Source organism: Erythrolamprus reginae, chromosome 4 (assembly GCF_031021105.1).
Source record: "Erythrolamprus reginae isolate rEryReg1 chromosome 4, rEryReg1.hap1, whole genome shotgun sequence".
NCBI classification, from domain to species: domain Eukaryota; kingdom Metazoa; phylum Chordata; class Lepidosauria; order Squamata; family Dipsadidae; genus Erythrolamprus; species Erythrolamprus reginae.
The window spans coordinates 139,050,877-139,078,189 of NC_091953.1; the positions used below are offsets into that span (position 1 = coordinate 139,050,877).

The 27,313-nt window shown below is 49.8% G+C and overlaps 1 protein-coding gene across 1 annotated transcript in view; it reads left to right on the top strand.

Annotated features, from left to right (window-relative positions):
* The window catches only part of DRGX (dorsal root ganglia homeobox), a 30,449-nt gene extending 3,423 nt beyond the window's left edge, over positions 1-27,026 (top strand). Inside the window, exons 4-6 of the mRNA XM_070751889.1 lie at positions 3,283-3,455; positions 6,155-6,267; positions 26,755-27,026. Coding sequence (XP_070607990.1) covers positions 3,283-3,455; positions 6,155-6,267; positions 26,755-27,026 — 558 coding nt within the window. The remainder of the gene's footprint in view (positions 1-3,282; positions 3,456-6,154; positions 6,268-26,754) is intronic.
* The last annotated feature ends 287 nt before the right edge of the window (positions 27,027-27,313 follow it).

Consider the following 27,313-nt stretch of genomic DNA (forward strand, 5'->3'; position numbering starts at 1 on the left):
CTGGACAGTTGTGGGGGTGGAGATGAGAGACTCATTCCTTCCATTCTTCCATTTCTGCTTCCATTCATCCTTTTAAAAGGGAAGGTCCGAATCTTTTTTTCACACCCAGAAGATGCAGAGAAAACGGCGCAGTTTCTATATTAATTGTGCCAGAAGTTTTCTAGCTTTTCCTCCCTTTCTGGGTGTCGGAAGAAATGAACGAATGTGTGAAAACAGAGCCACGTTTAGCACAATGTGTCAGCTTGTGGACCGGGATCCCGCTTAGTTTTGACCTTGGGTTGCGCTGTCCTTGGCCGCGACGGGCCGGCCGTCTTCTCTCCGGGATGCGAGAGCGAGGGCGGCTCCCTCCTTCGGAGGCTGCCCTGCACGGAGCCGCCCGTTCTCCCGAGGGCCGCTTCGGGGGGGGGGGAGGTCGCTTGCGGGCAAAGGCGGCGGCGGAGGCCGTGTGCATCCCGTGTGCATCCCGTGTGCATCCCGTGTGCATCTTTCCCGCGGAGCTCCGGGAAACGGGAGGCGGAGGGGCGGAGTCTTCCTAGGGACGAAGCCACAGGTGCCCCCCTCCCCCCCCCACCTCGCGTTCCCTCCGGGCGCCTCGGAGCCTTCGGGGAAACCAGCGCGGAAACTGCAGCTGACGGCAAGACGGGGGCAGGAAAATGACCCCCCCCAATCACTCGGGTTTCTTAGTGCAAAGTTCCAGAGTTTCCGTTGCCACGGCGGGAGGGGGGGGCTCCCCTTCTTCAACACCCCCCACCTCTGAGGTCAAGGAGCCCCTTCAGCGCTCAGCAGGAGTTTCCTCTGGGACAACCTTTTCTTTTCTTCTCTTCTCTTTCCTTCCTTCATTCCTTTCCTTTCTTTTCCTTTCCTTTTTTCCTTTCCCTTTCTTTTCTTTTCTTCCTTCCTTTCTTCCTGATCTATCTGGCCCAGTTAATTAGCAATTAATTACTTCATTCTCCTCAAAGTCCATCACCAAAGGAGCTGGCAGTGAACCAACGACAACACTCCCTTCCTTCCCTTATTTCCTCCCTTCTTTCTTTCTTTCTTCTTTCTATCCTCCTTCCTTCATCCCTTCCTCCCTCCCTCTTTCTTTATTTCTTTCATTATTCCTTCTTTCTTTCCTCCTTCCTTCCTTTATTCTTCCTCCCTCTTTCTTTCTTTCTTTCCTTCTTTCTTTCCTTCTTTATTCTTTCTTTCCTCCTTCCTTCACCCCTCCCTATCTCCCTCCCGCCCTCTTTCTTTCTTTCTTTCTTTCTTTCTTTCTTTCTTCTTTCTATCCTCCTTCCTTCATCCCTCCCTCCCTCCCTCTTTCTTTATTTCTTTCATTATTCCTTCTTTCTTTCCTCCTTCCTTCCTTTATTCTTCCTCCCTCTTTCTTTCTTTCCTTCTTTCTTTCTTTCTTTCCTTCTTTATTCTTTCTTTCCTCCTTCCTTCACCCCTCCCTATCTCCCTCTTTCTTTATTTCTTTCATTATTCCTTCTTTCTTTCCTCCTTCCTTCCTTTATTCTTCCTCCCTCTTTCTTTCCTTCTTTCTTTCCTTCTTTATTCTTTCTTTCCTCCTTCCTTCACCCCTCCCTATCTCCCTCCCTCTTTCTTTCTTTCTTTCTTTCTTTCTTTCATTATTCCTTCTATCTTTCCTCCTTCCTTCCTTCCTTGACACCCATCCGGCTGTGTCTTCTTGCCCAGGGAGGACGTCTCCAAGTGCAGACTGACCCTGGAAGAGGGAACCAGGTGCTGAATAGACCCACATCTGTGTACACACACACACATGCACACAACAACACACACACATGCCTCTCATTGGGCAAAGGCCAAGGGTTTTTCTTTCCCCCCCCTATTAAATGCCCCCCCTCTGTTATGGAGGGGGCTTCCCCTGCCTGCTGTTCCTGCCCCCCTTTCTGTGTCATGGGGGGGCAGCTGGGGGTGAAGATTATGCAAAGATCTAATTGTGGGGAACATAACGGGGGGGCCTCCCCTTCCCCTGGGCCGTGTTAGCCTCTCTTAAAACCCAACGGCTGAGGAGAGATAATGGAATTCGCTGCAGTAAATTGGGGATTGTAAACAAATCATTTCTTCCGTAATCAGATTACGCAACCACGATTATTAAATCTGAACATGAATCACCGGTCACGTGAGGGGAAATTAAACTGATTATTATTATTATTATCGTTATTATTTGGACATTGAAATCTCCCTTCTGCCGGCTGGAAGTTTCCCCTCCCACCATTTTAGCCGTTGGTGCCTAAAGACTGTGCTGCAAATTGAGATAAATGGGACAATTACGGGGCCTTCGCAAGATCGTAACTTCTCCCGGGAAGGTGCAAGGGCGAGATAGGGGCGGCGGCAATTACAGCTTTGCTTAGCCTTGTTGTGGAGTCTCGCGCAGGCAAACAATGGAGTCGGGGGCTCCGCTTTCATGCTGGGACCCCCGGAGAAGGAGCTCCGCTTACACCCTGGCCCTGCGCTCATTCAAATGTGATTAATGCGCCGAAAGAGCCGGCCTTAATCGAAGATGATGTTGTCAAACAAAAACTAAATACGAAAATAAACGACTTCATCAGGCGCTTCCTTCAGAAGCCGGCAAACTGTCATTGCACAGTCATTAAAATATGATAATGAAAAATAGCTCAATTAAATGTTGTTATAGCTGTGACCTTCATTCAATTAAGGCACGAGGAAGTGTCTGCAATCGGCTTTGCATTTAACGCCTAAATTTGGAATGCAGATAAAAATCATTATTCAGCCTTTGCTGATACGTGCAATTAAAAGCGGGCTAAATAAAAATGGAGCGATAATAAGAACAATGATACTCAGCGCACTGCAATCATCTTTTAAATGGGGAGCTTCCAGGCCCGAAGCTCAGAAAGCCCCGTTGCCACTAATAAATGCCCATGAAAGAACAACCAAGTTAAGCCAAACTCTCCCTTTAAAATAATTGCACTCCGATTTGCGATTTGCGGGACCGGTTCTTCTAGTAGCAAGGGACTACAGCTACAGCTCAGCCAGCTTTTCACAGACACTTTGAATAATTTTGCAGTTGTGGTGGCCTCACAATTGCATAGATAGATGTACCTATTGGCACACACACACACACACACACACACAGAGGTATAAGCGCATATGCTGTTTGTTTTTATCCTATTCTTTGAAGACGATTGGGGCCCATGAACATGACCTTTTCCTAGAACCTCCCCCTTCCGACAAGATGGTCCAAATCCACAGGCATGGTTTTTTTTTCTTTTAATGCCCACACGAGGGTCCTCCGTGCTTCTCTCCAACCCGATTCAGGTCTGGTTCCAGAACAGGAGAGCTAAATGGAGAAAAACAGAAAGAGGGTCTTCTGACCAAGAAGGTTCCAAGGAGGCCGTGACGGAAGTGACACCCCCAGGAAGAAATTTAAATTCCCCCACCCCCATTGACCAGCCTAGGAATAAGAAGGAGAGCCTGGACATCCAGCAGAGGTAAGCTTTGGCGTCTAGGTCCTCCTCTAGGCATCCGGTTAACTGCAGGCTAGTTCTGGAGGGCTACAACGCAGAGCATGAAAGGTGGGGGAGCTGCCCAAGGTGCTTCCAGCCCAAGACGGGGAGATGTCTGAGGTGCTTCCAGCCTGAGGTGGGGGGAGCTGTCCAAGGTGCTCCCAGTCTAAGGTGAGGGGAGCTGTCCAAGGTGCTTCCAGCCCAAGACGGGGAGCTGTCCGAGGTGGTGGGGGGAGCTGTCCGAGGTGCTTCCAGCCTAAGGTGAGGGGAGCTGTCCACGGTGCTTCCAGCCCAAGACGGAGAGCTGCCCAAGGTGCTTCCAGACTAAGGTGGGGGGAGCTGTCCAAGGGGCTTCCAGCCTTCCTCAGTCCGAAACATCAATTTAAATTTAACTGATGCGCCAACTAATGTGAATGAATTGATGTCAGATAGATTTAAAAGGAGTAGTGTCCTATCACAGAGAAGAAGATGTTCAAAATGGCTCCAACACAAGGTCATGCTAAGGCAACGTTAATAAAGACAGAACTCCATTGTCTGCTTAGTTCTTTGGTGCTGGAAAACTGAGAGGAATTGAAAAGAGCTTTGGTGCTTCTGTGGAGCAAGAGAGTGAATAAGGGCAGCATGGGTGTAAAGAGAGATCTAGACAGAAATGGAAGGCGAAGTGGGGAGGGGGATTTGGGAGTTGTGCTCAGGAGGGGGTTTCTGAGCCTTTTCTCCAAGCACCAGGGTTCCCTCCTGGCTTGCGATGGCTTGCAGTTGTGTTGCACAAGTCTTTTGGGGTTGCACAGAGGGAAGAAGTCAATGAAGCTCAAGCTACTTTTTCATCCTTCCCATGTTCCTTCATGGGTGGAAAGTGGGAGGCAGGATCAGGCGTTGTTGTTGTTGTTGTTGTTGTTGTTCTTCTTCTTCTTCTTCTTCTTCTTCTTCTTCTTCTGTAAAGTCTTTTAAAGTTGAACTTAACTTTGTTGCCATTGCTGTTGCTCACCTCTGGACAACAGCCTTCCCTTCCTTTCCCTGCCAACCGCACTTCTTCCGTCCGATGCTTCTGCCCCTCCCCCTCTGGCCCTCTTGCCACTTCCCTCCCAACTTTTGTGCGGTGCCCGTGCCCGTCTCTCTGTCGGCCTTGGAGCCTTGGGTGCCTTTGCCACATCTGGCGGGCTTTCTGCCTGGCTCACCAAGGGGACAAGGCGAATACTTTATGCCCTGTGAGGAGGCACATGGAGGCCAAGAGAAGCCGCTGCCAAAGGGCCTCCTGTCGTTGTCCCAACATACACACGGTGGCTTTTGCAGCCAATCACCGAGAAGAGGTGTGACTAAAAGGGTCAACTGCATCTTTCAGAGTTGACCCAGAACAATACGCACCCATGCTCACTGGGGAATTCTGGGATTTGAAGTCCACAAGTTTTAATGTGGCCAAATTGGGAGTGCCTTGCTCTAGTTCTCCCGTACTAATGTTAAAACTGCTCCCTGGGACGTTGCAGGGGAGGAATCTGCCATCCCGTAAGTTCAGTCCATTACTCCGTATCCTGCACTGTGGAGAAAGAGAGAACCGCTCTGTGCAAAACTATAAATAGGCTGGAAAAAAATTGAGCACTAGATTAGTAGCAACAGGCAACTCAAAGGAGAGGAAGCTTAATGGAATCGCTAAACTACCATTTGGCTTTGGAAGAGGCTGCCCTGGAAGCCCTGCTCTTGAAGGGGGGGGTGCTGCCTGTCTGAAGTAATGGGGGGGTGCAGAAGAACCTAAGGGGTGCGGCTGCGAAGCCCCAGGGGAGGCCTGATGGAGGCGCTCTTTAAAGGTCAACACCAGCACCTGGAACGGAACAGAACAGAACGCAGAATAGGATATAGATAGGATAGAGCAGAACAGAACATAATTCTTTACTGGCCACATGCGATTGGACCCAGAAGGAATTTGCCTTTGGTGCAGATGCTCTCAGTGGGCATAAAAGGAAAGAGACGTTTGTCAAGATTCATGAGGTCCAACACTTAATGATTGTCAGAGGGGTCCAATAAGCAATGAGGAAACACTATTAATAAAAGTCTTAAGGATACAAGCCACAAGTGACAGTCATGCACTCATAAGTGGGAGGAGATGGGTGATAGGGATGATGAGATAACAATAGCAGTAATAGTTTGACAGTGTTGAGGGAATTATTTGTTTAGCAGAGTGATGGCGTTTGGGGAAAAACTGTCCTTGTGTCTAGTTGTCTTGGTGTGCGGTGCTCTATAGGGTCGTTTTGAGGGGAGGAGTTGAAACAGTTTGTGTCCAGGATGTGAAGGGTCAGTCAATAGTTTCCCCGCCCTCTTTTTGACTCGTGCAGTCTACAGGTCCTCAGTGGAAGGCAGGTGGGCAGCCATTGTTTTGTTCTGCAGTTCTGATTCTCCTCTGAAGTCTGTGTTGGTCTTGTTGGGTTGCAGAACCGAACCAGACAGTGATGGAGGTGCAGAGTTGGCCCAGACCAAACACCCTTGGCTGAAGTCCCAACACACCCTAGCAGGTGGCTGTTTTAGAACAGGGGGCGAAAGTTGTGTGACGGTCAACATCCGTGCAGGGGCAGCAGCCGTTTTTCAGACTCTAGATGTTCTCGAAGGTGGACGGATGATGCTGAGACGAGGGGGATCGATCCGCTCTTGAACTACTTGCTTGTCCTGTTCCCTCTCCCTCCCCTCCCCCTCTGCAGCCTGAGCCGAGCAGTTGGTCCTTCTGGATCCTTCTTCCCTTCCTGCCTGCCGGGGACCCTCCTCAACACGGCGACCTATGCCCAGGCCCTGTCCCAGGTGGCCTCCCTCAAAGGTAAGAGACCGGGCGCCCTGCAGCAGCAGCAGAAGGCCGGAGTCTCCTCGGGCCCTGAGAAGGGCAGCTGCCCCTTGGACGGAGCCCGGAGCTGGCTGGGCTTCCTTGGCAGAGTGGGTGTTTTGGAACATCACGTTCTGACTTCTTGGTTAAATGTTCAATTTTATTATTGCATGTTTGGGACCCAACTCTAAATGAAATTAAATTTTATTAATTTTTTAAGATGCAATCTTACTTGGGAGGAGATACAATTAAAATCGATGGAACTATTCCTTCTGAGTCAACATTCATGCTGTTACTATATTTGGCTAAGTGCCTGCGGAGAAAATGGGTTCTTGGAAACAGAGGCCTGATCAGAGGGGCATCCCGTTAGACCCTCAGCCGAAAAGGAGAAGCCCTAAAAAAAGTCTGTCCCCCTCCCCACTGGCCTTGGAACTTGCTTAGGCTATTGTTTAAAAAGGGCTGAAGTGGAAAGACTGACGGGGCCATTGGCTTCTTCTCAGCACAACAGAGCTAGAAAGGACTTTAGGGTTGGGGAGGGTCTTCTCCCCTCCCCTCCCTCTATACGACTATCCTGGACAAATTCTGCCCAAGGGCAACCCCCACACACACCCGTGTTTTAGTGAGGAAAGTTCTGTGGCTGAGCTGACCTCTCCTTCGGCCCTGCTGCCTCCCTCTCTTTGGGCAAAGCTGGACGTGCAGAAAGAAGAACCGAAGGGCTGGGCTAGGAGACCCCCCCTCCCCCCTCCGGTGGCATCTGCAGAAGCTTTGATTCAGTCAAACGTCCATTTCCCCCTCTGTGCCCTCATTCTGGTGGAGGTCTTCTCCCGGCCTCTTTCTTGCTTCTCCAAAGATCACCTTTGGGTCATTCCTCCAAGTGGCCTTGCTCAACCCTGCAAACTTTGAGACGTGGGAACTTCAGCTTCTGGAATAGGCCACGTGCCACCTGGGGAATTCCAGGAATTGAGGCTCCCACAACTCAACACTAACGGGGGGGGGGGGATTTCCCCTGGGAACTTTCTTTCCCCCTTGGCGTTCACCTGAGCTTTGCCTTCCCCCGCCCAGCAGGATGGTGCAGTAGATCCACCCAAAAGCCCCCCCCCCAGTCTCCCGTAACCTCTGGGTGTTTTTTGGTGGCTTTCATGGCTGATGTCAGACAGTTTTGGGGGGAGGCCCTGGGGGCTCCCAATCTCTCGCTCTTTTGTCCCCTGTCCATAGGAGAGGAGAGGGGGCCGAAAGAAAAGGAAGTTACGAGAGAGAGAGAGAGAGAGAACTATGGAGCAGCAGAGTAAGAAAAGGAAAACAAAATTGAGAGAATGTGAAAGAAAATATACTGGGAGAGAGAGAGAGAGAGAAACGATGGTGTTTAGTAGGAAAATGTTTCCTCCCGTTCTGAAGTTTCCAGAGACTCTTGTCGTTGGTTGGATGAAGGGAAACGTCCTTTGGGGCCGAAGAAAGCTGGCAAAAGATGGAGATTCTCCTCTCCAACCGCGTCGAGCAGGGACTGCGGCCTCTCGCCCTGGGCCCTGGCAGGAGAGGCTGGAGGGAGGGTCTGGGAGCCCCCAGGGGGAGGGGGGAGCCTTAAGAAGGGCCTCCTTCCGTGGGGCTCCTATGAATCAGGGGAGTTTTCCCTCTGGTTTGGCCGATGGAGTGCATTGACCGCCTTGTTCCCATTATGTGTGAAGGAACCAAACCTCCCCCCAACTCCCAACCCCCCATAGTCTTAGGGGGCTTTTCTCCCCCTCCCTACTGGTGCCAGCTTAGCAGCCTTCTTGATTGACCTTAATGGAGCTCCTGCCGAGTGGGGGTGGGGGGCTGAAAGCTGCCCTCCGTCTAAGCCCCTCCGTCTCCCTGCCTGCCTCTCCCACCGGCTGCTTCCCCACTTCAGCCCCACTGGTCAGGGCAGTGGAGTGGAGCGTTTCCCCTGGGGAGGCCCCTTCCCTTGTTTTCCTCCCAACGGGAGGCCAAACTCTCAGCCCCTTTTCTGCGCCTGGGGATGCCAGTTGCTGCGTCTTTGCTGTGAAGGTGGTGTGTGTGTGTGTGTCTGTGTTGCAGGGTCTCTCGGGGCCACAGCAGAATGACTGGAGGGAGGAGGGGGCTGCTTTATTCAGGCACAACCGGACCACGTTGTTGGGTTGCCATTTAAACTTCCTTTTTTATGAAACCTTGTGGGCCGCTCCGGAGGTCTGGGTTTCCTGGCTGGACTAATTCACTTTGATCACCTTTGCTGAGATGGTTGTAAAGTGGAGAGCATTGAGCGTTGAGCGTTGAGCGTTGAGCGTTGAGCGTTGAGCGTTGAGCTCCGGCTGGTACCAGGAGAGCGTGGCTGGGATTGGAGGAATCGGGCTGGGCGGTTTTCATTGTCTGGGCTTTGAGATTTAGATTTTATTGTCTGGGTTCCTTACATTTTGTATTTTGTGTCAGACTTTATCTTGCAAGCTGCCCTGAGTCCACTGCAGAAGGGCGGCCTAGAAATCCGAATGACTGGCTGGCTGAATGAACGAATGAATGAAGGAAGGAACGAAGGAAGGAACAAACGACTGAAGGGAGAGATAGATACAGAGAGGAGCCAGGCTTGTTCTTGGGAAGGGCTCGTTTGAGGCCTCCATGCTCCTTACAGCAAGGTGTGACACCAACAGTTTTACCCTGGACAAACCTTGGTGTGTGTTGGTAAAAGATTAGGTTGAAGGCTAATTGTTTCACATTAAAGTCACTTGTGGTTTCGGTTCCCTGCTACACACCGTTTGTGCAAAACAAAAGGGGTTTGTTTTCCCCCTGCTTGTGTTTAGACAATGCACCCACAAGGCACAACGGGTGCAGGACAGGCGCCTCTTCCGTACCGAGTCAGCCGGATTCAAGTGACGTGATTCAAATGGACTTGAAAGATGCGAGTGCAGAACTTTGTCCAGGAAATCCTCTCTCTCTCTGTCTCTCTCTCTGTCTCTCTCTCTCTCTCTCTCTCTCTGGCCTCCAGCCTCGCTTTGGGGCACTCTAGGGGTGTGTGTGTGGAGAGTCCAGGCATCGAGTTCCAGGTCTGTAACTCTCATCAGCTGCGCTGGCTCCATCCGACCCGTCAATAGACGGAGAGAGAGAGAGAGAGAGAGGCAGAGAGAGGGAGGGAGGGAGGGAGAGCGCAGGCCGGGAGGGAGAGAGCCACTGAGGGACGGGTGCCAGCAGGGCTAAAGAGCTCGTGCTGCTTCCAGCTCAAGTCTTTCTGTCTCGCTTTTATCCGGGTAAATAAATGAAAAGAAAAGTAGAACAGCATGTGCTTTTTTTAAAATATAATTTTACACACACAATTAAGCCCCAGTGCTGCAGCTGAAACGGGCTGCACCCTCTGGATCTCTCTGCCCTGGGACCCTGGTCTTTCTGGGCTGCAGCAAGCGAAGAGGCTGACGAGGTGTCGGAAGGAGAAGCAACAATGAGAGAAGGAATGAATGAATGGGGCCTAAAGATATAATAATAATAATGGCTCTCCTGGTTATGAAGGTTGTAGGAAGGAATGTGCATCGCATGACTTCCTCACCAGCATTATATTATATTACATTACATATTATTATATTACATTATTATATTATATTATATTATATTATATATCACATCACATCACATATTATTATTATTATTATTATTATTATTATTATTATTATTATTATTATTATGCCACCCTAGGGACTGGGTGGTTCACAACAAAAACAACAACAACAAAATAAAACCAACAGTGTAATTGAAACCTCTAACCAAGCCATTCAAAGCAGTTGAAAGCCAATGCTCAAAAGCCACGCATGCCATTTATCCCTAGTGTGATTGGTGGGTCTGTGGCAGCCTCTCAGTGGCAGGAAATGCAGGATTGGATACCGGTCAGTGTGCAGGCCATTGTGGTCTTGTGGGATTGTGGTTATCCAATGGAGAGGGGGATCCAGGCTGTACTTTCCCAAGAATTTATTTTTTAATGAATTGTTATTACAATTTTTTTGTCCCCGTCCCCCCCTCAAACAGGCATATTTTATGAACAAAGTGTCATCTGAATCAATCTTGCATATCTTTTCATATACATCATCCATTTTACATCATTTCTCTGTTTTCAGTTTCATCTGTAATATTTTCTTTACGTATTTCCTTATTTTCTTCTTAATACATAAGCCACATTACTAATCGCCCTAAATTCCTATTCTCTTACAATAATGTCAATTAACTGTCTCATTTCTTCATTACTACATATACTTCTCAAATTTTCTACCCCACTGCATGTCAACTTTGTCTCATAATTTAATTAACTTAATTTAATTTAAGTTGTCTTTAAAATTAAACCAAATTACCCTTCACATTCCATCTGCTGTTCTATTTTACTATAAACAATATACACCATCATCTTCAAATGTTACATAAAAACCCTTTTGATTAACTATCCGCAATCAATAATATTTCAAATTTCCCATCCCATTTTTACTGCTGATCTGTTTTGCCATAAACGATATACATCATCATACAGCTTCATTTAATTTAAGTTGTCTTTAAAATTAAACCAAATTACCCTTTCACATTCCATCTGTTGTTCTATTTTACTATCAACAACATACATAATCATCTTCAAATGTTACATAAAAACCCTTTTGATTAACTATCCACAATTAATAATATTTCAAACTTCCCATCCCATTTTTACTGCTGATCTGTTTTGCCATAAACAATATACATCATTGTATTCTAATCTAACATAAAAACCCTTTAACATGATTAACTACCCACAATTAATAACATTAATACAATTTCATTAAATCTATTAATATGAACCCTATTTTCCTTCCTCCTTTCCACCAACCTTCCCCTCTTTAGCCATTTTCTTTTGTCTGTCAAAAATTCCACTTCTTATTAAATTTTCTCCTTTTATCCCATTACCTTTACTTCTTTCTTTTAAAAAAAATTATATATCATATATCTTTTCTCCTGAGTCTTTTTTCTCTCTTTTCAATGTATTGTTTGAGTGGTTCTCTCCGCAATTTCTCCTGGTCTCTTCCCACTATTTCTCTTTTTTCCCTTTGATGGATTCTTTCTTGAGGGACGTTCCCCTCTGTCAACCTGTTCATGCCACTCAAATCCCTATGAAATCATCAAACGGGTTTTTGCTTTCAGAACCACCACCACCTCCTCCTCCTCCTCCTTCAGCATTGTTTTCTTGTTCCTCATTTGAATTCTCTTTGACCACCTTCTCTTCTATTTCATGCTCTGTATATTCCAACAAAATTTCTGACTTTTTATCACCTTTTAGAGTTTCACACACATTTTTAACATCTCAAATAATTCCTCATACATTCAAATCTCTGTATTGCCAATTTAACAGACTTTTAAGCTTTTTATATTATATCACATTTAATTAGACCTTAAAGCCCATATAGTCTCTCTTTATTTTCAATTTCTAAGGTATTCAATTCAAATATTAATCCAATCCAGTCCAATTCCAAAGTTTATTATTTTCCACAACTGTAGTAAAACAAAGCCGAACAGTACAGGCAAAACCAACACTCCGTAAAAGTTCTCAGAATTTCCAAGTTATCTTCTTACTGTCAAGGTCATATTTCACAGCTGTACTTTTTTAGTTTCCACAAAATATTGCAATATTTTCTTCTCTCCAGAAGATGGCGCTCTCCAATCCACAAAAGTCAGCTGGTAGTCAAAACTGTCAAAAAATCCACAAAAAAAGCTTTCTCACGGATTTCTTCCTTTTATTATTTTATGTTTCTCCAATTGCAATTATAGCAAGAATAATCTTGGGTTTTAATAGTTTATTTTTTATTTATTTATTTATTTATTCATTTGTCCAATACACAAATACATAGAAAGAAAAATAGACATGTAGTAATATATATAAGGGTAAAAGTGAACTTAGAGGAGAGGATATAAGAAAGGAAGAGAATATATATGATAGGTGAAAGAGAGGAAAGACAATTGGACAGGGGACAAAAGGCACACCAGTGCACCTATGTACGGCCCTTACTGGCCTCTTAGGAACCTGGAGAGGTCAATTGTGGAGAGTCTAAGGGAGAAATGTTGGGGGTTAGGGGTTGACACAATTGAGTCCGGCAATGAGTTCCACGCTTCGATAACTCGATTGTTGAAATCATATTTTTTACAGTCATGTTTGGAGCGATTAACATTGAGTTTGAATCTGTTGCGTGCTCTTGTGTTGTTGTGGTTGAAGCTGAAGTAGTCATTGACCGGTAGGATGTTGCAGCATATGATCTTGTGGGCAATACTCAAATCGTGTTTTAGGCGCCGTAGTTCTAGGCTTTCTAGGCCCAGGATTGTTAGTCTATTTTCGTAGGATATGCGGTTCCTAAATACCGATGAGCTTGGGATCTTTTAAAATCCAAATTCAAAATTGTGTTTTACCTGTGAGTTGACCACTCTCTCACCTGGTTTTAGCACTCTGCCCAAACACCGCTCCTGCACATAAACTTAGTCCAGTTGCCCCAGCTTGTAGTGGTCATTTAAAAATGGCCTCCACCCCCACTGCTGGTCCAGAGAATTGTCTCTGACTGATCGAGGAAATTGCCCGCTCCTCTTGGTCGTCCGAGATGCCTCTCCTTCTTCACCGTCTCTTCAGGACAGTTCTGGTCCAAAGACCCCCAACAATGGTACATCAGGCTGGATTTTCGTGGAGCTCAAGGGAGCCCGCTATTTTCCAGCCTCTCTCACTGTGACACTTCCGGTTTCCTGTAGCCCTCAAACTTTCCCAAGACTGATGCATATTGAACAAAGTTTGTATTTTAAAAATGTAAATATAGATAAAACGATGTTGCAGAGTTGCAGGTATATTTGCATTTACCTGGCATTAAGCCTGATTAAACCGAGTGGTGTTTAGCCAGGGCAACTTCAGAGGGCACTCAGGGCCCTGGACTCTCCTGGCTGTGAGCGGGGGTGGGGTGGTGGTGGAGAGATGGAAGACGAGGCTGGTGAGAAGCCGGAGCCTCATTCAAATCTTGAACATTCAGAAAGAGTTTCAGAGGTTGGTTGACTTCAGGAGTTGGCCTCCATTTATTTTCCTTTCCAACCAGAAATTCCTCCCTGGGAACTGAAGGTTTATTGTCTCTTTTACAGAGAGAGGTCAGGGTGGTGTACATATCATTTATGGTGGTAGAGGTGCTTACTTTGAACTGACGGAAGCCATGGGTAGGAAGGTTCTGTTTTCCAAAAGATTTATTTTAATATTTACGTCAAGAATTTTCTTCTTCTTTTTCTTTTTTTAGCCTAGAGGTGGATATTGTCAATGAATATCATAGATGGTCTGTTGCAGGGGTCCTAGCATGGCAAAAATAACCATGTTTCTTAGCCTTTTGTTAAAAAAACAATCTAAAATTGAAATGAGATGAGTTTCCAAGTTAGAAAAGAGCTAATTTATGCATCCTTGGAATTTCCCAAGAGACGGACTGAGCAACTTCTCCTGCCTGTCCTGTTTACCTAAGTCAGTGTGTCTCATTTATTTTCTGTTGCGCCCCCCCCCCCCAGGAAGAAGTAAACATTTCATGCGCACCGCCAAGTCTCTGCCGGGACGATTGTTTGCAATATTCGGCATTTTTTTGCTGAAAAAACTCAAGTTTTTCTTACAAACACAAGCGTAATGTGTTTAAGTGACGCCTTAATCTATTTAGCTTCATGCTGTCCCCGTATACATCGCGGTCTTTCTTCGTCTCCCACCGTAGTCAGAGTGAAGCCAAGCGCTACATAGGCCTCCTTGTCATATTTCCTGGTCTTAGCTTTCAGGAGATTTGTCTCTTTATCTCCGTCTCTCTCCTCCTCTCTTTTCATATTTATTTTTCCACGGCGTCTCTAAAGGTTTTGTGATTTGCACTTCACATCTCCTGCTCTGTGTTGTGTGCATGTGCTATTGTTCAGTGCAAAAAGAACCCTACTCCCTGTGGCAAAAATAAAGCATGCGCCCCCCTCCCCGGCATCTCTCCGTGCCCCCCAAAGGGGTCCCACCCCACTCTTGGAGAAGCACTGCCCAAAGTCCGGCCTTGTGCTTCCAAGGGGTTGCCCAGGAGGCTGCAGTGGAGGAACCCCACGGCCCTTTCCCCTTAGGGACCCCAGGCCCCACATTCACACCACTCACACACCCGGGGTGGGTTGGGCCTCGTTTTTTAAAAGCTGGGCTTTCTGCGGGCAGTTGCCGAGCCTGCTTAACCCTTCCGCCATCTGCCGTTTCTCTCGGCTAAGGCCCCTGGGACTCCCCTCACTCTGGAAGGCAAGCGGAAGGCCCCCCCCAACGGGCTCCAGGGCTGCCCTCACCCACGCACTTAGCCACGGGCTTCATCGAAAGAGGCTCTCCCCTCCGAGGAGACAAGGTGGCCTCCTCCTGCCTCTCCCCCCCCTGGTTGGGGGATCGGGCCCAGTTTGGGTTTCTCTGCTGAGCCTCTGAGAGCAGTCGCGGGTGGTCCAGGGCCCCCATTTCAGGGGCATCTTAGCAATGCGGGCGGGGCAGTCAACAAAATCAAGATGGCAAGTGGGACGATGCAAAGATTTGCTCCTGGGTTATTTATGTATGTATTTATGCAATTTATGCAATTTATGCAATTTAGGCAATTTAGGCAATTTATTTATGCAACTTATTTATTCATTTATTCATTCATTCATTCATTTAATGCAATTTATTTATTTATTTATGCAATTTATATTCCGCTCAATTCCAATTGGACTCTGGGCGGCTTATAAGACAATATAAATATAAACATAAATGCCGCTCCGAGTCCTTGGAAAGGGGCGGCATACAAATCTAGTAAATAATAATAAAAATAAAATGACAACAACAAGCATAAATAAAAACCACTTATTACCCTAAAAGCCATACGTACTCTCAACCCTTCATGGTCCCCGGCCTGCTGGAAAAGCCAGGTCTCAACGGCTTTCCAGAAGGCTGGTAAGGTGGGGATGACACGGATCTCCAGAGGCAGTTGGTTCCAAAGCATCGGAGCTGCCACAGAGAAGGCCCTTCCCTGCTGTCCCGCCAACCAGCATTGTTTTGCTGACGGGACCCGGAGAAGGCCGGCTCTGTGGGCCCTTATCGGTCGCTGGGAGGTATGAGGTGGAAGGCGGTCCCATAAATAGTCTGGTCCTGCGCCGAGTGGGGCTTTACAGGTGATAACCCACACTTTGTTGTGTATCTGTGTGTGTCTCTTGCCCATGAAATGCAGAAGTCGGGGCCCAGTGCGAAGCGGCCGAATGCCGTAAATTGGGGTTGAGTTGCAAAAGGATTTAGGAAGGAGGGGGCTGAGAAAGTAGGCCCTGCGTGGATTGAAAGCATGGAAGGGGGAGGGGAGGGTCCTGGCAAAGGGGGGTGTCAGCAAGCGATGCCCCCATTCCAGATCTGAAACACCCCCCTACACACACATGCACACACCTCCTCCTCCTTCGAACAGTCCTTTGGCCTCCCTGGTGCGTCGTTGCTCTCCCTGGAAAGGGACAGAGGGCAGGCCAGCGTGTGGAGGTCCACCTCACAAGGCCACGGACCCACACCCACACTCTGCCGAGGAGAGGGGCCGTTGCTGCTCAGAGGGGGAACCCTTTGCCTCTGCGTTTCTCTGTTTCAGGCCCCCGGGAGGCGGCTGGGCTTCCACTCCCAGAGCTCCCTGGCCAAGTGAGCCCCCGCTCAGGTCCCCCTGGTGCGCCAGTTGTGACCCTATTTGGACAGGGAGCCCCTCTTCACAGTCACTCAGGCCCTCCTCACCTCGCGGCTCGACTACTGCAATGCGCTCTGCTTGGGGCTCCCTTTGGAGAACGTTCGGAGACAGGATTTGACCCAAAACGCAGCCGGGCGAGCAGTCACGGGCCTGCTGAGGTATAGCCATGTATCACCGTCACTCCGCGAGCTGCACCGGGTACCGATCCCTCTCCGAATGCAATTCAAAGGGTTGGTTGTGACCTATGAAGCCCTACACGGCTTAGGGATAGACTGCCTACGGGACCCCTCTCCTGCCTCACGTATGCCAGCGATCGGTCGGACCCCACAGAGTCGGCCTTCTCCGGGTCCCATCCGCCAAGCAATGTTGCCGGGCGGGGCCGAGAGGAAGGGCCTTCTCTGTGGCGGCTCCAGTCCTTTGGAATCATCCCCCACTCACCCTCCTGGCCCTTCGAAAGGTTTTGAAAACACACCTGTGCTGGCAGATCTGGGGCCCGTTGAGCGCCGACATTCTGCTCCGGCCAATGACACGATTGTGTCTGAATGAGACTCAGGTCGAATGGCTCTCAAATTGTTGCGGTTGTGGTCTTGGTTTACACTTTTGGGCTTTTAAAAACGTTGTGCTTTGCATTGTTTTTGATGTGTAGGCGGCCCCGGGTCCCTTTGGAGAAGGTCGGCCTAGAAATCCAAGTAAATAAATACAGATAAATGAATAAACTCCGGGCCTGAGAAACTTTGCCTCCTGCCCCGTGTTTTATTCCTACCCCAGGTAGAGAGGTGGACTCTGCCAGGGGAAGTGAGCAGGCCTGAAAGCTTGTGTCCAGCAGCTCCCTTAATGGACGGAGGAGGCTACTCATTAACTGCAAAACCATTCATGGAGACCAACAGGAACCTCTGGCTCCTCATCCCCCCCTGCCCCCCCCCGAATCTCCCTCTCCTCACCTGGAGCGAACTGGGGGGCAAAGCAGGACTCCTTTCTTGGGGGGGGCTGCTCTCTTCTCCCTTGCGGTGGATACTCCCGCCTGGGGAGAGCCTCCCCCTCCTCCCTTCCCCTCCTCCCCCCCTCCTCCTCTTCCTCCTCCTCCTCCACCATTGATGGGAAAGTAGCTTCTGCATTATACATCAAAGCAGCCACAGGGATCGATCGGGGCCATTCAGGGCTCGGGAGCTGGTGGGGCTGCGGAAGGGCTGCCGAACGCTCAATTGTGGTCCCCCCCCCCCCCGATTAATAGGATTTGTCAACTCACCCAACTCTTTGCAGGCAGGGACACCATCACGGGGTTGTGTGGAGCTCTGAGTGATTTTGGGAAGACCAAACCAAGCAGGAGATTATTTATTTTCTGGACGGAGGTTGATCGTCTTCCTGATAAAGCCTCCTTGAATTTAGAATGGAATGGAATTCTCTATTGGCTAAGAGTGATTGGGCACACAAGGGATTTGTCTTGGACGCAGATGCTCTCAGTGGACATAAAAGAAAAGATACATTTGTCAAGAGTCATGAGGGACAACCCGTAATGATTGTCATAGGAGTCAAATAAGCAATCAGGGAACAATATTCATAAAAATCTTAAGGATACAAGTAATAGGTTACAGTCCTACAATCATATGTGGGAGGAGATGGGTGATAGGAATGATGAGAAAAAACTAGTTACTACTACACTACTATAGTTAGTAAATAGTTTGACAGTGTGGAGGGAATTGTTTGTTTAGCAGAGTGATGGCGTTCAGGGGAAAAACTGTTCTTGTGCCTAGTTGTCTTGGTGTGCAGGGCTCTGTAGTGACATTTTGAGGGGCGGAGTTGAAACAGTTTGTGTCCAGGATGCGAGGGGTCAGTCAATATTTTCCCCACCCTCTTTTTGACTCGTGCAGTCTACAGGTCCTCAGTGGAAGGCAGGTGGGCTGCCATTGTTTTTTCTGCAGTTCTGGTTATTTATTATTGTTATTATGCAGTCAGGCAGTAGGGAAAGCAAGTAGGATGCTTGGCTGCATAGCTAGAGGTATAACAAACAGGAAGAGGGAGATTATGATCCCGCTATATAGAATGCTGGTGAGACCCCATTTGGAATACTGTGTTCAGTTCTGGAGACCTCACCTACAAAAAGATATTGACAAAATTGAACGGGTCCAAAGACGGGCTACAAGAATGGTGGAAGGTCTTAAGCATAAAACGTATCAGGAAAGACTTAATGAACTCAATCTGTATAGTCTGGAGGACAGAAGGAAAAGGGGGGACATGATCGAAACATTTAAATATATTAAAGGGTTAAATAAGGTCCAGGAGGGAAGTGTTTTTAATAGGAAAGTGAACACAAGAACAAGGGGACACAATCTGAGGTTAGTTGGGGGAAAGATCAAAAGCAACATGAGAAAATATTATTTTACTGAAAGAGTAGTAGATCCTTGGAACAAACTTCCAGCAGACGTGGTAGATAAATCCACAGTAACTGAATTTAAACATGCCTGGGATAAACATATATCCATCCTAAGATAAAATACAGAAAATAGTATAAGGGCAGACTAGATGGACCATGGGGTCTTTTTCTGCCGTCAGACTTCTATGTTTCTATGTTTCTATGTTATTTATGCTTCAAGGAAAGAAAATATTTTTCTTAGGCTATTGTTTAAAAAGAGCTGGGAAAGGACACATCTTGGCGCTGAGAACAACAGAATAACCTTGGGGTGCAGGGTCTTCTCCTCTCCCCTCCCTCTATGCTATTCTGACAAACCCCCCATCCCCCCCCCACGGCGTCTCTTAAGGGTGGTCCAGAGGCTGGGCCTGTTTTGTGTCACTGAGACTACAGAGATGTAGAAAAAGTCTGCACCAGGTTGGCCGGCTTAAAAGTCCAATGGATCAAATCAAAGGACAGGGGAGCGGTGTCACTTTGAAGAAAGGGCCCTTGATGAGGTGGGAGATGGCTCGTCATCATAGCCAGCTAACCCTACTGCCATACATGGAAGCAACGTGATCAAAACAGCCAGAGGGCCTTTCCGCGTCACGCTAAACCAGCATGGGGTTGCTTTGGTGGGGAACATCATGTTTCAGCCCAGCTGTTTGAACAGCTGTGCAGCTCTTGGCCGAATGCAGGCAGAAACTTGATCGCCTCCCTCTGGCCTGGCTGTGATCGTTTGGGGGGGGTGCACCTGGTCCTCTCTCCCTGGCACGCTTGTGGGGGCCACGCTTGTGGGGGCCACGAGCATGATGGCGGGGGAGCCTCTGATGCGCCAGCCTGTTTGCTTGTTTGCTTGTGGGTTGGATTTATATCCCAGCCCTGTCCGAGGACTCGGGGCAGCCACCCAGAAGGACCTGCCACTCAAAGCTCACTTCATCCCAAACTGCTTTAAGTCTTGTCTGCCAGTTGCGACCCTACCTAGGTCAGGAGGCTCTCCGCACGGCCACTCACGCCCTCATCTCCTCTCGCCTTGACTACTGCAATGCGCTCTGCGTGGGGCTGCCCTTGCACAGCGTTCGGAGACTTCAGCTGGTGCGAAAGGCAGCTGCGCAAGGGTTTGTATGCCGCACCCATGTTACCCTAACTCTACGCGAGCTGCATTCGGTGCCAGTGGGTCTTGGGACACGATTCAAAGTGTTGGTGTCGCCTTTAAAGCCCTAAACGGCTCCGGGCCAGACCACTTACGGGACCGGCTCCTGCCTCATCCCTCCCAACTCAATAAGGGCCCACCGGGCGTCTCCGGGCCCCGTCGGCCAAACAATGCCGGCTGGCAGGGCCGTAGGGAAGGGCCTTCTCTGTGGTGGCTCCCACCCTTTGGAATCCGCTGCCTCCGGAGATCCGTACTATCCCCACCCTGTTTGTCTTCCAGGAAGCCATTGAGATCTGGGTTTTCCAGCAGGCCTGGGACTGGGAACGACGGGGGGGCCTGTATGCGTGGCTTTTTTGGGTTATTCGTGTACTCTTTGCTATTTTTGCTGTTGTTCTATTTTATAACTGTTTTTATCTGTTGTGATTATTGTGAGCCACCCAGAGTCCTGTTGGAGTGGGGGGGGCATATAAGTATCACTACTGAATACATAAAACAAATAAAGTCAGCAATGCAGCCATCCCATTGGTTCCTGAACCACGTGGGGGCTGGGACCCCAAACTCCTCCTGCCCCTCTTGCCCCCCCTCCCCCATGGAGCCCCCCCATTTGTTCTCTCCCTTTTGGTTCCTCTGGCCCCAAACTCTGAGGAAGGAGGACGGGGGGGGGGCGCGAGGAGCCCCCAAGAGCCCAGCGTTCGGCCGGCCTGAGCTGCTTCCACCCCCCCTGAGTGGTAGCTCTGTGGACCGGCCATAATTCAAGTCCTTCGAGTCAAAATGTGCTTTTGGCAGAAATGAGGCAGGACTAATTTAATTTTTCCTGTCAGTCTGTCTGTCGCAGATCAATTAAACTGTCAAGTGGATCAAATATTTCAGACTGTATTTATTACATTAAGTATTTATGTCCGAGCGCTGCCTTTCAAGCATGATGTAATATAGCAACAGTAGGTGCTCCAGATCAATTTTGCAGAATTTGCTCTAACCTAATGGAAAACTAATTGTGTATTTGTAATTTAGAATATGGGAGATGGCAGATTCTTGGAACGGACGAGCCAAGGCCCAGTTGAGAGATGGTCCTGGGTGTGGTTGAGAGGTTTTGTAGAGGAGATCTACCTGCCCAGGAGTGACACCCGTCAGCTGGAGAGGAAGGCGGTGGGGAGGGGCAGCCTGGCTTGCAAAGCAATCTCTGGAACCCAAGGGGGGGGGGTCATTCGCAGCAAGGCTCTGACCGAAGCTGACGGTTTAATTCTTCTCTTAATTTAGTAAAACAAAGGCCACGTGAAAGTCTCCATTGGCCCAGGCTGTGGTGGGTCCGTGGCTGTCAGTCCACAGGCTGTAAGGCAGTGGCAGCAAAATGAAGTTAGGCTGTTATTCACTAAAGTGTGCGTGTTTCGTGTGTGGGCTCCTTCAGTTGTGTTTACTTAAAGTGGCAGCACCGAACCAGGACAGTTGAGCTGCAACTTATTGTGTTATTTTAGTATCCCACTGCACTTAAAGATGGTATTCAAACATTACTTAGACTTTGCCTAACATATATCTGTCTCCATCCATCCACCAACCCGTCTGTCTGTCTGTCCGTCGGTCCGTCCATTTATTGATTTGATTTGATTTGATTTGATTTGTATGCTGCCCCTCTCCGTAGATTCGGGGATACTAACAACAGTAATAAAAACAGCATATAACAATCCAATATTAAAACAGTTAAAAACCTTTATTATAAAACCATACATACAGACATACCATGCACAAAATTGTAAAGGCCTAGGGGGAAAGAGTATCTCAGTTCCCCCATGCCTGGTGGCAGAGGTGGGTTTTAAGAAGCTTACAAAAGGCAATATCTATCTATACTGTATATCTCTATGATCTCTCTCTATTTACTATCTATCTGTTTGTCTGTCTGTCTGTCTATCTATCATCTCTATCTATCTATCTATCTATCTATCTATCTATCTATCTATCTATCTATCTATCTATCTATCTATCTATGATCTCTATTTACTATCTGTCTGTCTGCCATCTATTTATCTACCCTCTCTCTCTCTATCTCCCCATTTGACCCACGTGGGAAGGATGGAAGGCTGAGTCCACCTTGAGCCTACTGAGATTCGATCTGCCAAACTGCTGGTGATCAGCAGAAGGAGCTTGCAGTACTGCCCTCTAACCACTGCACCAGCGAGGCTTTTTAATGATTTCCTTATTTTCTTGTTGCTCCATGTGAACTATTTTCTGAAGCGATGCAACAGATCAATTAACATGCTTCACAATCAGAAACCAGCTCTCGAGAGGATCAGATGCATGTAAATAAAAGGCTTCGACAGGCGGCCCAGAGCAGCGCCTAGGAAGCGCCTGAAATATTAGCCGCCAGGCCAACCAGAGAGGCACCGGGGTTATTATGCCCAGGGGAGGGGAGGGGGTCCCATGGCTGATGCAGCCCAGATGGGCCACCCGCCCTGATGGGTTGGATTTGGGGGGAGGGGAGGGGAATGGAGCAGTTCAAGTTGATGGTTGCAGTAGCGGAAGATTTTAAGGACTGGAAAAATTACGGGTGTCCATATGTCGCTATTTTTCTTGCTCTCCTGCCCTCCTGCACCGAAAGGGCCCCTCCCTCTTTTTTAGGACCCCCCTCGTGTACCATGGAAGTTAAAACAGCCCCCCCCCCCGTGTGGCTGATCCTCCAGAGAAGGACTCAGGGCTGGGCTCAGACCAAGCGCCACCGAAGCCACGGGAGGTCTTGGGCATTGGGTGTATTGGGAGAATCAGCAGGGGCGAAAATGAGGATTAGACAAGAATTAAAAAAACCTGTTGAAGAGTCCAGATGCATTCACAGGGAAGGGAAAGGAGGCCTTAGCAAACCTACCAGCTCTGATGGAAGTGGAGCCCAAGCAAAGGGGCGACTGGAGGTGCCAGAAAGCAGGGTCTTTGGGGAGGAAGGGAAGCCCGCCCTGGCTGGACTCCCTGAGAACCCACAGCCCTTGGCCTCAGGGCCTGGAACAGTGATGGCGAACCTATCGCACATGTGCCATAGGTCGCACATAAAGCCCTGTTGGACGACACGGGAGATGTTGCTCTGTGTCAACTCCAATCCACTCTGGCCGGCTGGTTTTCAGCTGTGGGGAGGGGGCCATTTCACCCTCTTCCCAGAAACCCCAGAGGGCAAAAAACCAGCACAAAGGGTAAACCAGAAGTGCCTTTTCCGGACGTCCAGTTGGTCTGTTGGGCTGTTTTTGCCCTCAGGGGCCTTCAGGAAGCTTCCCTGCACCTTCCAGAGTGCCAAAAAACAGCACAACGGGCAGATCAGACGTCCGTTTTCTGAACTTTCGGTTTGCCCGTTTTCCCCCCATCCCAGGCTTCAGTGAAGCCTGTTCGCATGCGTGAGGATTGGGGGGGGAGGACTGTGTGCATGAACAGGAGCAGCAGGGGGTGCGCATGCATGGGGGGAGGGGAGGGTTGTGCCCTTTTGGCACATGGGGCAAGAAAGGACCATCACTGGTCCTGTGAGAACAGCGCGAGAGCATCGAGGCTGCCTCAGTGACCGTCCCGCTCCTCTTTCTTGGCCTCCTTTGGGGTCCATTTCTTTCCATCCCCCCAACTGGCCATTAAGGTCAGGCAGCCAATCCCAGGCATTGTGGCTGCCGAAGAAGATCCCGCCTGACCGTCTGGGTCGATCCGGTTCTGTGTTGCTCAGGCAGCAGACTCTCCGGAAGACTCTTTCTGCGATGATATTATTAACAGGTCCTTTTTTAAAAAATTAAATGTGCAGCCAGAGACAAAATCTGCCCTTTCGAGGGCACCGAGTCCCAAGAGAGTTTGGCCATTAATGCAAACGTTTGCTGGTCTGGCTCATGGAAAAGAAGATGCAAGGGGTGAACAAGGGGAAATGGAAATAATGGCCAATTCCCCCTCCGGCCTGTGACAAAGGCCGAAGCCCCAGAGACCCTCCGCTGAGCTGCCCACCAGGGTCTCCCCCATGGAGGATGGGGGTGGTGGAGACTTTTCTGCTTTGCAGGCAGGAGGACCCGGTTGGGGGTCCTCTGAAGGGGGCTTGGCAGATTTTTATTTCACTTATAGTTTGTGCTGGGAGGGACCCTGGGGGTCTTCTGCTCCGGCCTCCTGATTCCCCCAGAGTTGCCGTGACTCAGCACAAGACAGCCGTGATTGAACCTGCAGTGATCATGAACTACGGAACCACGGGGGCCGATCCCCAAGCTCAGGCCCAGCGCCTGATGTTCTCCGTGACTTTGGCAGTCCGGCCTTTCGTTTCCTGCACTCGCTCAAGTGCCACAGGGGCCTCTGTGCAGGTTCTGCATTTCAAATTTGGGGATTTGTAGGTCCCAGCAGAACCCAGAAGGCATCTTGCCTCTTGGAGGGGGAGAAAGATGTCTTCAAACGGAGAGAAACCCCCCCCATGGACGTTATTTTAGAAAAACCACCTTTGGGTAGTGATGGGCAAACCCAACGGTGGTCGGGTTCATCAAGTTCGGACGAACTTTACGCAAAATTCGGCCGAACCGAACCCAAAATCGAACCCTAACGGGGAATCCCTCCCACGAAGAGATTCCGGGGGCGGAGCTTTGACATCACCGGTAGGTTGCTAAGGATGCTAAGGTGATCACTTCCTGGATTTCATGGAATCCAGGAAGTGATCACCTTGGCGTCCTTAGCAACCTGCTGGTGACGTCAAAGCTCCAAATGCCGAACACGACCCCGAACAAAAAAATTCGGGTTTGTGTTCAGCAGTTGACGTGGCTGCCCAACCGAAGGGCCACCTGGGCCTCAGTGCTGCCCCCATGGTTGGCCTTGTCTCCGTGGGGCTCCATCCGTGCTGGTGGGGTTCAGCTTCTGCTCTTCTTCTCCTCCTTCTTTTGTGCCGTCCGGTCCATTCCAGACGAGGCTCCGTCCAGCGCAGACGCCTCGTCCTGGGGAGTCTCTCGAGGATTCTGGGGAGGTTTTTATGAGGCTCCTTCAAACTCCGTCCGCAAAAAGGGCTGGGATTGACCAAGCGAGATTTACGAGTCCCACCGTAACGGGTGCGAATGCCTGTCACGGGATGGCCACTGGGTAGGTCTGCATAAAAACGAAAGCGCTACTGCTAGAGGAGAGCCCACGTGTGGCCCCCCAGGCGCTGCTTCTGCCACGGACCCCCCTGCGGAGCGGCTCCTGTGATGCCAGGGGGACATTGGCTTTCATAGGTACCCTATATATTTATATACGTTCACTTACCATCTCCGTGCGGTCGGTGCCTGGTGGTAATGCTTCCCCAGGGGATAGAAATGTCAGAGCCCCCCCCTGCCAATTGTTTATTTATGTAGTTATGGGTTTTAAAATAAAATACACGCATTAGGCCAGTTGGAGGCATAATTCACCTGGTCCCTTATTCTGAGAGGGAGAAAGAAACATTAAACGAACATTATTTATGAGTCTTGAAACCAAATCCCAGCAGAGGGACCTTTGGGGTGTCCAGAATCCTCCCCATCTGCCCTTTATGCACTGGGGGGGGGGTCATTCCCCCTCCTGCCCTTCGGCCACTCCGGCAGAGGCTGAAGCAGCAACTCAGAGCGTAGAACAACTCGGAGGTCTTCTGCCTCTGGAGCAGGAAGTTCCGCAGCAGGGATGGTGAAGCTTTTTTGGTCCACGTAGGCAAGAGGGGTGTGCGCAGAAGGGCCAACATGCATGTACGTACACACTACCCCTTCTCTCCCTCCTCCCATGCCTGTGCACCCGCCCCCGTGCTACCACCACCACCACCCCAGTGCACAGGCCTTTCTGAAGCCTGGTAGGTGAAAAAAATGCCCAAATGGGCAAACCGGAAGTTCGGGGAAAACAGTTTGCCGTTGTGTTGTTTTTTGCACTCCAGGGCTTCAGGAAGCTTCCTTGAACCCTCCGCAGTGCAAAAAACAGCCCAACGGCAAACCGGAAGTCCGTTTCTGCTTCAGGGAAGTTTCCCAAAAGCATCCGGGGTGTGTGTGAGACGTTCTTTCCCGAGGCCGAAGATCGGCTGGCACATGCTGAAGCATGGCAAAGTCTCGCGTGTCCTCTGATCGGCGTGCCATAGGTCCTATTGCTGCCTATTGCTATTCCTTCCTTCCTTCCTTCCTTCCTTCCTTCCTTCCTTCCCTCCCTCCCTCCTTCCTTCCTTCCTTCTTTCCCTCCCTCCCTCCTTCCTTCCTTCCTTCCTAGGTGGGTCAAATGAGGACCCAGGTTGTTTTGGGCAAGAGGTTGACTCTCTGTAAACTGCTTAGAGAGGGCTGGAAAAGCGCTAGAAAGTGGTATATACATCTAAGTACTATTGCTATTCCTTCCTTCCTTCCTTCCTTCCTTCCTTCCTTCCCTCCCTCCCTCCCTCCTTCCTTCCTTCCTTCCTTCTTTCCCTCCCTCCCTCCCTCCTTCCTTCCTTCCTAGGTGGGTCAAATGAGGACCCAGATTGTTGGGGGCAAGAGGTTGACTCTCTGTAAACTGCTTAGTGAGGGCTGGAAAAACGCTAGAAGTACTATTGCTATTCCTTCCTTCCTTCCTTCCTTCCTTCCTTCCTTCCTTCCTTCCTTCCCTCCCTCCCTCCCTCCCTCCCTCCTTCCTTCCTTCCTTCTTTCCCTCCCTCCCTCCTTCCTCCCTCCCTCCCTCCCTCCTTCCTTCCTTCCTTCCTAGGTGGGTCAAATGAGGACCCAGGTTGTTGGGGGCAAGAGATTGACTCTCTGTAAACTGAGAGAGGGCTGGGAAAGCACTAGAAAGTGGTATATATGTGTAAATGCTATTGCTATTCCTTATTTTAGGCAAAGGGTTTGGGCTGAAGGAATGACCTACTGCCTAGTGTTACCTGTTGATTGCATCTAGGGCATTGGGGGGGGGGCAGAGGAGAAAATTCCCAGCTGTGATCCAGACTTTATGGCTCCTGCCGGACAATCCATGATCTGGTCAAGGGGTAGGCAGCGTTGGCTCTTCTATGACTTGTGGACTTCAATTCCCAGAATTCCTGAGCCAATCATCTGGGAGTTGAAGTCCACATGTCATGGAAGAGCTAATTTTGCCTGCCCCTGGACTCTAAGGGAAATAGTCCCAAATGCCCTTGATAGCCGTGGATTCTGGCCCCGTTTTGCAAATATTCCCCATCCCACTGGAGTCACGATCTCTGCCAGGCCGGGATCCACCCTGCGCGCTTCCCTCCGAGCTGGGCCAGGCCCTGCCTCCTGTTCTTCTGGACCGTATCCAAGATCGGGGTGTCCGTTCGGGCTCTTGCTTGGGGTCCTTCTGGTGGACCCACCCGCTCACCCGTTTCTCTCCCCCAGGTGGCCCCCTCTGCTCCTGCTGCGTCCCTGACCACGTGGGCCTCTCCTTCCTCCCCACATACAGCTGCCAGAGCAACCGCACCGCCAGCGTGGCTGCCCTGCGCATGAAGGCCCGCGAGCACTCGGAAGCCGTCCTGCAGTCGGCCAACCTCCTGGCCTCCCCCAGCCCCAGCCCCAGCCCGGCCCCGGGGCCGAAGTCGGCTGCCGAGAACGCCTCGGACAACAAGCCCCCCTTGGCCCTGGAGCAGAAGGAGAGTGAGAAGAGCGTCTGAGGGCCCGCCCTCCGCCCGCGGGGACCCCACCAGACACCCCAAGAAAGCCCAACTCCTGGGGAGGCCCTGCAACCGACTCGGCTGCTGCGAACTAGCAAGACGTTAGGCGTCTCCCTTGTCCTGGCCGCCTCCAACCGGTGGCTCCCCTCCCCTCAAGCTCCTCCTGGCTCTCCCGCAATCTGTTGGCACCTTCCACCACTGGCTCCGTTGAAAGAGGATTTAGGTCAGAGGGTCTCCTCTGTGGCGGGAGAGTAGAGACGCCACCTGTAGCGCCCACCGGCCTCTTC